Source organism: Nanorana parkeri, unplaced genomic scaffold (assembly GCF_000935625.1).
Source record: "Nanorana parkeri isolate BGI_ZX_2015 unplaced genomic scaffold, ASM93562v1 scaffold812, whole genome shotgun sequence".
In the NCBI taxonomy this organism is placed as follows: Eukaryota; Metazoa; Chordata; class Amphibia; order Anura; family Dicroglossidae; genus Nanorana; species Nanorana parkeri.
The window spans coordinates 755,149-766,269 of NW_017307080.1; the positions used below are offsets into that span (position 1 = coordinate 755,149).

Genomic DNA, 11,121 nt, shown 5'->3' on the forward strand with positions numbered 1-11,121 from the left:
TTTATTTTAATTTTGTTTTAAAGTTAAATTATCTTAAGTTAGAACCCCTTTTTTGTTCTCCAGTTTTACACCTTCCTCCCTGCAGAAGAGAAGGGTTCTTTTTTGGTGCCAGCGTCACTGCCTGTGTAACGTGTAACTGCCTGTGTAACGCATTTCCTGGTGGTTGTTCAGTGGCATCATGATGTCACAAAGAGGTGACCATGGGCACAGACTGCAGCACTGGAACCACCGTTCTTCACTCACGGAAGCAACACCAGCATGGGACATGGACAGCAGAGTTAAATGTATAAAAAATATATATATTTTATTAATAAGTGCTAAGTGGGTAAGAGGTAGGTGAAAGGGAGGTATGGGAGGGGGGAAGAAATTGTGCCCAGAGATGGGCTTTAAAATTAGATTTTCACCTTGCTTTTTAACAGCCCTGATCTGTACCTGCATATCTAAGGACTTGTCACAGGTTAGAGGAGTGAATGATGAAATGTTTTAGCAGGTTACATTTCCTTATTTGTCCTGATGCTTGATAGAGCCTGTATGGCATCTAGTGGTCAAGGTATACATTATATATCCGTGTTAGGCCTATCTGATGATTATGTACCCTGTCTGGCACAATCATTAGATTGTTTTTGTAGGAGAAAATAGTGTGGATGGAAAAGTCAATAAACAATCCCAGCAACGTATTTCACTTGTCGAATTGCTTGTCCTCATATGGCTCATTAAGGTCACATGTTTCAGGCTATTAAATTTCTCTGTGTTCACTGAACTGCCTGTTTGTGTTTGCATGTAGCGAGCTGGATTACTATGATTCTCCGAGCGTGAATGCCAGGTGCCAAAAAATCTGTGACCAGTGGGATAACCTTGGCGTTCTCACCCAGAAACGCAGAGAGGCTTTGGAGGTATGACTTCTCTACCCATAATTGTTGTGCTAACTTCTATGAAATGCCACACCATGGCTATTGATTTTTTTTCTTAATAATAATACATGTCCCTGTTGCAGTATTGTCCTGAATGAGAATTATGCCAGCTTTACTAGATTGTAATATAGTAAATTTAAAGTATAGAACCCCTTTCAGGTTTTATTGCAGTCTGCCCCAGATAGGGAGGTTTACCTTCTCCATTGACTTTGGTCACCAGAGCAGAAAGTGATAGGAAATCCACATTTTACAGACATCAATAGAATAGGAGGTGAATCTGTAAATGGGAACACCTGTTCTGAGGGAATGTTACCTCACTTTGTAAATTGGGATGAGCAGCCAATTTGGCCAAACTTGGCTTCACTGTAAAAATTACTGATTCCACCTTTGCCGAAATTTAGTTGAAAGGTGCTTAATGAATTTGTGAATAAGAACAGATCTGGTTCGAAAGGAGCTTCCATAACTCTTCAAGAGCGATTTAAAGCCGACAAAAATCTGTTCTTTCGATCGATGAAATTTGGCCAGTTAGTGGTGCTGACGAACGATAATCGCAAACTACATTGGTCTGTGCATGATGGGCTGTTTGAACGAAAATTGAACGAGTGTGCGATTTCGGGACAAAGATGGTTGTAAGGTGTTTGGCCAGCTTTACAATTGAACTTTCAGCTTAAATCAGATAAACACAAGACAATAGGAGTGCAATATTGTAGTTTATTTTCTATAGAAAGCAGGGAACATTAGCATTGCCTATTACAAAGCTTCAGGGCCCAGTCACACCATCAAGAGTGCGTTCGGCCCCCGGCCGTCTCACTCTGTTTTGGTGCGGGAGGGGGCGTGCAGGTGCATTGAACTCAATGGCACCGCAGCCACGCCCACGGTGCGATCGACGGCACCCGAACCTGTGGCACATTAGTGCCTGCATTCCGGGCTAGTGCGATCTGCAAAAAATAGTGTATGCAGCATCTATTGCAGATCCCACTGGACTGGAACGCAGGCACTAATGTGCCACGCGTTCGGGTGCTGGCGATCGCACCTCGGGCGGGGGGGTGTGGCAGCGGTGCCATTGAGTTCAATGCACCACCACGCCCCCTCCCGCCCTAAAACAAAGTGAGCCAGCCGGGTTGCGTTCCAGAGGCTGAACGCACTAGAATGCACACTTGATGGTGTAACTGGGCCCTTAGTGCTAACTCATCACGGGGCAAGACAGACCTGTATGCTCGGTGCTAATTGCAGACCTTTAGCTTTGACTCTGTATTGGGCATGGCCGACCTCTGCAGAGGGACCACTGCTTCCACACAAAGAGCAAGTGTCCTCCTCTACAGCATGTTGGCAAATGGTGGGCTTTTCTACTCATGCTGTGGCTGCTTTTTTACATTTATGTGAACTGTAAGACTTTGCACACCTTTTCGTTGCACCTAAAATTATTCCGGTACGTTTTTCCCTTCAACAAGTGCCTTTCATTGTTGCCATGCGGGCAGAAGTAGTTTACTGCATTGTGCCTGGGCCCTTAAAAAAAGGGAAAATAGCTATAAGACATTCTAACAACACTTTGCTAAAGGCGTTACGATATCCCTGGATATGACTTCATAATAAAATATGCATTTTCTTTCAGTAACTTAAATTTTTGCTGATTAAATAAAGCAGAGAATCCAGAACCCCGTCTTTCTAATAAATATCAGTTCTTGGTTTGCTTATATCTAAAATACACCCTAGCCTAGATGAAGGGATTTGCCCATTTTCCAGTTCGCCTGCTCTGAGCTACATTCATATTGTTATCAGCTGCTCTGTATAACATGTTCACATCCGGGTGCTGTATATATTAGAGAGGTTGTCCCGGAGAGGTATAATTATACACCATAAAGCCAACAGCCCAGATGAAACATATATTTTTGAACAGCATTTATATAGGTCTTCTTTCACTACCAAATTACAGTGACTGGGGAAAATCTGCTGATGTGAAAGTAATGTAGATGGGAATCTGTTCGTGTAAATGAGTGGGAGAAGTAGTTATATGGAGGAGTAATGAGCTTCAGAAAATGCTATATTGTACCAGAGAGGAGGAAAAATATGACGTATACACTCTTACAGATGGTGCAGAAGGAAGTGCAAGTCTGAGCAGAATAAAACAAATACATATTCAGTACATCGCTGCAATACAGCCACATTTCTCCACATTTTATCCCTTCAAAAATGAAACGGGTACAGATCTATCCGATATCCAGCAAGCTCCTAACTTCATGTGCACTCTGCAATGCTGAAATCCCAAGCACTGTTATCAGATCTACCCACTTCTATTCTGCTGGACTAGATAACATCTTCCCCTTATGTTCTGCAGATTAAAGGTGTTCTGCAGTCCAGCAGGAGAGAATTGGACAGGGCTGACAACACTACTTGGGAATTCAGTGCAGCAGAGGTTGTGTGTGGGTACCTGAAGCAGGAAGGTAGGAGCACACTGGATTTCTGGGAGGATCAACAAGTATTTTTCTTGTAGTGTTTTTGCAGTTTTTAAGAAGAAAGGGAAATGCGCACGTATTGTAGAGATGAACTGATTTTATTTTTTACATTTTGTCCAGAAAGACACTTTAGGTCGACCCCAATGGTGTTTGGTGGCATCTCTTGCTTTTGCAGCATAAACATGCACTTCCAGGTGATCCAAGTAAAGTTTATTGACCCCTAGCAATGTCCGGGCATCTTTGCCTGTCCAGCTGTCTTCTAGTGTCTAAGGGCAGCTTTATCATGCAATTTTACATAGAATGTGCAATGACTGTTTATTATGTATTCTCAAACCAAGAGAGTTTCAGCCCTGAAAGGAAATATATGCCTAGATAAAATGGAATCTCCATGTACAAGGGAGCTGACTCACCTGCAAGTGAGATTGCGTTATATAGCAGTGTTTATTCAGCCTTTTGTCTTTTATATCAGTTTTGTATTGATTCTGCGGTGCTTTCAGGATTTTGTGAGGATGGTAAATACATCTGTTGATTTTATTCATGGGCTGCCATTGTTCGCAGTGTGGATTGATTTTAGCTTCCCTGCATTTGGAATGGCTCCTGCCTTTTGTTTTGTAATGAAATTTATATTCCAGTGACAGATTATCCTTTTAGCTCTTGGCAGGGCAATTTATCAAAGTAGGGAATGTGCAGGTGCAGAGGAAGGTGGAAGGAGTGAGTGCATGCTCCACAAGAGAATTTGTTTTTTAGTACGTTCGATGTCTAGATTTTTTAGGTTGTTGCTTTTCATATAGGGTTAGAATCAAGTATGTTGTATGTCTATATCGCTTATGATGTTGTTTTTCATATAGGGATAGGAACAAGTTATTTATATGTTTGTTGTTTTTCATTTTGATAGTGGGAACTGTTTAAAAAAAACCAGAAACAGCTGATAATTGACATTTGAGGCTGACAACTTTTTTTAAAATATATATATAATTGTTTATTGAAATTTTTAAACACAAAATGTATACAAATCACACAAGAAGAGCAAACAAAAGAATAATATAACCCAAAACCTTCAAAAAGATTTATACAGTCAAAGATAAAACCTTTCCAATAACTAAAAAAAACACATAATAATCTGTTGAACATCTAATCCAATACACCTATTACTAGAGGTGCACCAAAATGAAATTTTGAAACGGAAAATAAAGAAATTGTCAGGCCGAAACCCTAAATATTTTTTTTTCTAACCTTTTTTCATTTTATTTTTTTTAAATATTTTTTTGTTCTAAACTTTTTATTTTTTATTTTTCATTATTTTATTTGTTACTTTACTGTTGGGGGGCTCTGGGAAATATCAGGGGTCTGTTTAGACCCCTGATATTTCCCTTTTTAAATTAGAAAAAGAGATTGAGGACACAGTTTTCAATCTCTTTTTCTGCAGCCCCTGTTATGAATGACCAGGAATCCTGTTAATTCATATCTTGTGGAGATAGTACGTTTACTATATCCACAATCATGAATGACCAGGATGTAGAACACTTCCTGTTCATTCATAATTGGGGACACAGTAAACATATGTCCTTTATTATTTACAAACAGTCAACAATCACTGATCACTGTCACAGGAGACTGAGCCGGTGGTACAGGAGGAGAGCTCGGTCTCCTGTGACAACTGGCTTCTGCCCCTGCACTGCCGGCTCCACCTTCTGTGACGGCTCACAGCTGTCTCTGCCCACACACCACTCTCCTGAACTGTCACAGGAGGCTGAGCGGGGCGGCGCAGGAGGAGAGCTCGACCTCCTGAGACATTACGCGCCTCACATAGCTCTTCTCCCTGCCCCGCTTGGCCTCCTCTGACAGATTCTTTCCTCCCCACTGGACGCTGCGCTGTGTCAGAAGGGACGAAGAGCAGCGCCCAGCGGGGAGGAGAAAAACCATGGATGCACCGCAATTTCGACCGAAAGATAGTACTTTCGGCATTTTGCCAAAATTGACATTTTCGGTCAGGTCAGGTTCCGAGTCTTCTCAGACTGTTTGCAGAGAGCACTCCTCCCTAAATTCTTGTGGGCACTTGCTACCAGTATAAAACAATAGTTTATGTGATACATACTTGCTTTACCTTCCATTAGAATAAGGTAGGTAGAGCAGGCAAAATGTACCCTAGCAGTTTGTTTCCCTGCCGAGAATATAAGCTGCATTCTGATTTTCTAAGCTATCAAATGACCGGAACAAAAGATCAGTAGGGAATGGGCTTGTATGTCTGCACGCTTAATGATTTCTTTATATAACCATTTTGCTGTTTATTGATCTTTTAGAAAACAGAAAAATTGCTGGAAACAATTGATCAGCTTTATCTAGAATATGCCAAGAGAGCTGCACCATTCAACAACTGGATGGAAGGCGCCATGGAGGATCTGCAGGACACTTTCATCGTTCATACCATTGAGGAGATCCAGGTACCCTTATCACTTTCCCCCATATAAATGTAAATGTAGCTGTTTACTGGATAAGGCAGATGTAGACGATGGATATAGCACTAATGTTAGTGGTCATTAAAGGTCAAATACACCCAAAACTGAAATATAGTTATAAATGAGCGATGCTGGGCCAAATCCTCAACTGGCTTCATATACCTCAGGGATGAGATCTTCACCTTCCTTCAGGGAGTATGCTTTCCCAAGACAGTTTTCAGATTTTATCTATATGTGGCCTCAAGCTCTTTAATAACATACATTTTCTAGTATGTAAACCTTTATCTGATGCAGCAGAGTTTACAGAATATGCTTGTATGCCATACATGCAGCTGTTACCATAAGATACATCTCTCGCATGCTATTGTAGTGAGCTATGGCCAACAGAATTCCCAGCTCTCTCCAACTTAGCACTCACTGCAAATGTAAATGTCACACACTCCTTCCCCACCAAATGGACTCTTCTTGATGTAAAAAAAAAAAAAAAATAACTGGAGGGAGTGGCTTCCCTTCAGATTTACTAAAACGTCATCAGAGGATAAATAATAGGTTTGCTAAATATTCTTTTTTATGTATTACAAGGTTTATTTATGGTAATAGTAGAATGTACAATGATAGAATGTAATAGAAATGATTACATCTCATTTTAGGGACTGAGCACAGCACATGAACAATTCAAAGCAACATTGCCAGAGGCTGACAAGGAGAGACAAGCAATTCTCGGAATCCATAATGAGGTCTCAAAGATTGCTCAGACCTACCATGTCAACATGTCTGGAACCAACCCCTACTCCACTATCTCACCTCTAGATATCAACAATAAGTGGGACCACGTGAGTTCATTCTGTTTACTGGGTCATTTCACCTGATAGGAAGGATTGCATAGGGTGACCGATACATTGAAATATAACTAAAGACTATATCGTGTTTAAGTACCTCATCTATGCTGTGTTAACAATGACAATTTTGAATGAATACAGATTTGTGGATCAGTCTGCTGAAGATGGCCTTTACCAATCCATGTACATGGATGAAATGCATGTTGGGAGTTGTGATTTGAAAGCAGCCACATGTAAATGCTGAAGGTTGCCCACTCCTTCACAGTTGCATTTTTTTAAACCAACAGATGCATAGGAATCCATTTTTAACAATTAAAAGAGCTATTTAGAGGTTTGTTTTTTTTAAATCCAAACTCCAGCTAAATCCTTTGATTTTGATTCAGATAGTACAGGCTAGGGTTAGATCCTCTAATGTGTTTTAAATGCTATCTGTATTACCATTGGGGAGATTTCCCCTTCCTGTTAGGACAGGAAATTAGTGCAAATCTCTCAACACTGACATTTTAGTAGTATGAGGAATAGTTAGAACTTCTGATAATGCTTTTATTGCTGTCTTTTCTGCCTTTTTCATTCAATGACAACCACACCCTAATCTTTTGTACGGGTGTCACAGGAACAGGAAGTGAGAAAAAGGTCTCCCTAATGGGGTCACAAACCAAAATTAAAACCTCACAGAATTTTTAATGCTTCCATACTCTATTCAAAATGCACAAAAAAAATGATATTTAGCATTAAATGTTAGTTTAATGTAGGAACTTGCTGACACAATTGACAAAAGTAAGCGTCACGGTTAGTGTTTTTCGATGTTTACTAACTCTCTTTTTGGCATGGCACCCCCAGAGAGCTGGAGCAGTATAGTTGCTGATTCCCTAGGAGCTTCCTGAGGTTATAAGAGAAAAGAGACAGCCAGGAGAGAGAGCGAAGAGAAAAGAGACAGCCAGGAGAGAGAGCGAAGAGAAAAGAGACAGCCAGGAGAGAGAGCGAAGAGAAAAGAGACAGCCAGGAGAGAGAGCGAAGAGAAAAGAGACAGCCAGGAGAGAGAGCGAAGAGAAACAGCCAGGAGAGCGCAAAGAGAAACAGCCAGGAGAGCGCGAAGAGAGAGAGACAGCCAGGAGAGAGCGAAGAGAGACAGCCAGGAGAGAGAGCGAAGAGAGACAGCCAGGAGAGAGAGCGAAGAGAGAAGAGACAGCCAGGAGAGAGCGCGAAGAGAAAAGAGACAGCCAGGAGAGAGCGCGAAGAGAAAAGAGACAGCCAGGAGAGAGTGCGAAGAGAAAAGAGACAGCCAGGAGAGAGAGCAAGGACGGGCCGTGTAGGGAGAGAGCCATTACCATAAAATGATTGAGATTTCTGAATTAGCATAGGTGCAATGTTTGATGGATTACAGTAGATTTGTTTCACTTTTTTTCCTGCAAGTGCCCCTTGAAAGTCAATATAAAACAAATCCCAACAATATAGTATATCTAAAAAGGGTCCAGAATTTGCATCCCAATTCACCACGATATTTACATATGAATGAGTCGCTGCTTATTTATGTGTAAATATCGTCACCCATTCATATGTAAATATCAGTCGAGCCTACTTCTCAGTGGAGGGCCGGTAGCCCCCATCTTAAATGTGGTTGCCCCTGTGTCTGAGTTTCAGTTGCCATGAAGCTTGGACACAGCACTCAAATCCCAGATAGGTGGCAACCCTACCTGGATATCATGTATGCTATGCTACTTTTTTTTTTTAAATTCAAAGTCTTCTTCAATTTATTGATCACGCTGATGTACTGTGAACTGTATAAAGCTTTTTAGCAGGAATTCCCTGAAAACTAGAAAATGATTTCAAGGGTTTCTTTGGGGTAAAGGGTTGAGAAAGGCTGCTATAGGCTTTATGCAAGTTAACATTTCTTTCTGAAAACGACAGTTGCCTGTATTTAATGTTGAGTCAGTGGGTTCAATATTTATACAACTTCTATACGGGTAGTATGGAGATTCTGACTGCATATAACCTTCTTATTTAAATGAAGCACTTAGGGTAGCAGTATTCACTGGGTAATGTTAGTGGGAAGAATACAATTTTGCTCAACCATTACCTGGTGTGTTGTATGCAGGTCAGACAGCTGGTGCCCCGCAGAGATCAGGCCTTGATGGAGGAACATGCACGACAGCAGCAGAATGAAAGGCTGAGGAAGCAGTTTGGAGCACAAGCCAATGTCATCGGACCATGGATACAAACAAAGATGCAGGTATGAGGGACGTCTTGTCTATGGGCAGCACAGTGGCTCACTGGTTAGCACCCCTGCCTTGCAGCACTGAGGTACACAGTCCAAATCCAGGTTTGGTCACAAAAATGCTGCAGTGTATTCAATGCTTTTTTTTTTTAATCTCTGCTTTTACCAGACAAGCCCAGAAATCTAGAAGTTGGTTCATATAAATATATTCTACCTCTCTGCAGGAGATTGGCCGCATCTCTATAGAAATGCATGGAACTCTAGAAGACCAACTGACCCATCTGCGGCAATATGAGAAGAGCATTGTGAACTACAAACCAAAGATTGACCAGCTAGAGAGTGATCATCAACAGATTCAGGAAGCACTTATATTTGACAACAAGCACACCAACTATACCATGGAGGTAAGTGTAACTTCAGTCATAGGCAGCGGTGTATATTGGGTTGTGCCATAGGTGCCACTTTGGGGGAGGGAACTGTATCCCTCAGGAATAGTGGCAGAGTTTGTCCCTTCAGTTAAGCTGTGCACCATTCAGACTCGCAGGGAAGTGACAGGGCAGGGAAGTGAGTATTGTAGGCATTCCATTGCCCCCCGCTGCTTGTTTAAAAGTGACAGCAGTGATTGGCTGTGCTGTCTGTCACTGCAATCACTTGGGGTCCGTGCTGAGGGGAGGTCTGCATGGGGAACAACTTAAGGGCAATTTAATTGTTTCAATTTCAGCATAGATATACCCCTAGTCACAGGAAGGAATTATGAAGTCTTTCTGTGGTTTGCTTTTTTTTCTTTTTTCTTCCTCATTTTCAAAAACTGTGGTTTCCAAGTTTAATACTGTATGTTCTCTAGGGCTGCAACTAACTTTTATTTTCATAATCGATTAGTTGGCCGACTTATTTTTTTCAATTAATCAGATAAAAAAAAAGATTTAATTATTTAATACGATTATTTCATATTACATTTTATTGAATTAATTGCTAATTAATCCATATTTAATTAACTACTGTATTAGTTTAATAAATATTGATTAATAAATATTTAAATGTTTATTTAATACACATATCATACTCATTCTTTCTACATACAGTAGCTATCATCCCTGGCATGTCACATATCTCACCAGACGCTTTTGTCTGGGGTAATCCAATTGGCTGCAAACTTGAATCAGTGCCCTGACACGCGGATTCATACGTGTGAGCCGATTGGCTAGAGATTAAATATTTAATCTTGCCACACTCGGCTCTCACCTAGCTGAGCACGGGAGAGGATTTAGCTAGACACACTGCACGCAAAACTGTACACACCACCGCTCCACATGCAGTGTGTCACGGGCTTCACAGGCCTAATTCTAGTCGCTGCCCAGCCGGTGTTCCCCCCGTCTTTGTGCCCGGGCAAGCCGCACCGTCTCTTACCCCCCGCCACTGACTCCACTCACTGCACACACATGCAACACATAATACGCACACATGCAAGACAATACACACACAGCACACATACAATACATGCAGCACACATAATACACAGCACACATACAACACATAATACACATGCAGCACACATAATGCACACAGTACATACATCACATAATACACACACAGCATGCATACAGCACATAATACACACACACTACACATACAGCACATAATATACAAACACAGCACACATACAGCACATAATATACAAACACAGCACACATACAGCACATAATATACAAACACAGCACACATACAGCACATAATACACACAAAGTACACACAGCACACAAACAACACACAGCACACACTACTTACACAGGTTGTACCTCGCTATGCAGCCCGTCCACAGTCCACTATGAGCAGCCCAGGGAGGAGGAGGCTGAGACATGGAAGAGGCTGCGGGTCCTCTGGCAGTGCACAAATGGTCAATCTGCGCTTACCTAAGCATTTACTGGGACTCCTTAATACTTTTCCCTGGGACGGCCCTATTCAGCCCATCCACAGTCGCCTATGAGCAGCCCAGGGAGGAGACGTGGGGAGGCCGGGGGGGTCCTTGGGCAGTTTCTGAACTGTCAGTCCGCGCTCAGCTAGGAGTTTGCCAGGACTCCTTAATACTTTTCTCTGGGGTAGCTAGTAACATGCTTGTGAGTGAGGCCATGAGCCAGGGAGGGGGAGGGTGTGAGGAGCTGAAAGCAGCCCAACTAATTGACTGACCAACTAATCGATAATAAAAGTCGTCAATTATTTTCATTATCGAGTTTAACGATTAGTGATATA

The 11,121-nt window shown here is 41.7% G+C and overlaps 1 protein-coding gene across 5 annotated transcripts in view; it reads left to right on the forward strand.

Moving 5' to 3' along the window:
* The window catches only part of ACTN1 (actinin alpha 1), a 135,690-nt gene that overhangs the window by 107,134 nt on the left and 17,435 nt on the right, over positions 1-11,121 (forward strand). For all 5 annotated transcript variants that reach the window (XM_018565099.1, XM_018565094.1, XM_018565096.1 and 2 more), the window contains exons 13-17: positions 785-893; positions 5,665-5,805; positions 6,471-6,653; positions 8,755-8,889; positions 9,099-9,278. In XM_018565099.1, coding sequence (XP_018420601.1) covers positions 785-893; positions 5,665-5,805; positions 6,471-6,653; positions 8,755-8,889; positions 9,099-9,278 — 748 coding nt within the window. The remainder of the gene's footprint in view (positions 1-784; positions 894-5,664; positions 5,806-6,470; positions 6,654-8,754; positions 8,890-9,098; positions 9,279-11,121) is intronic.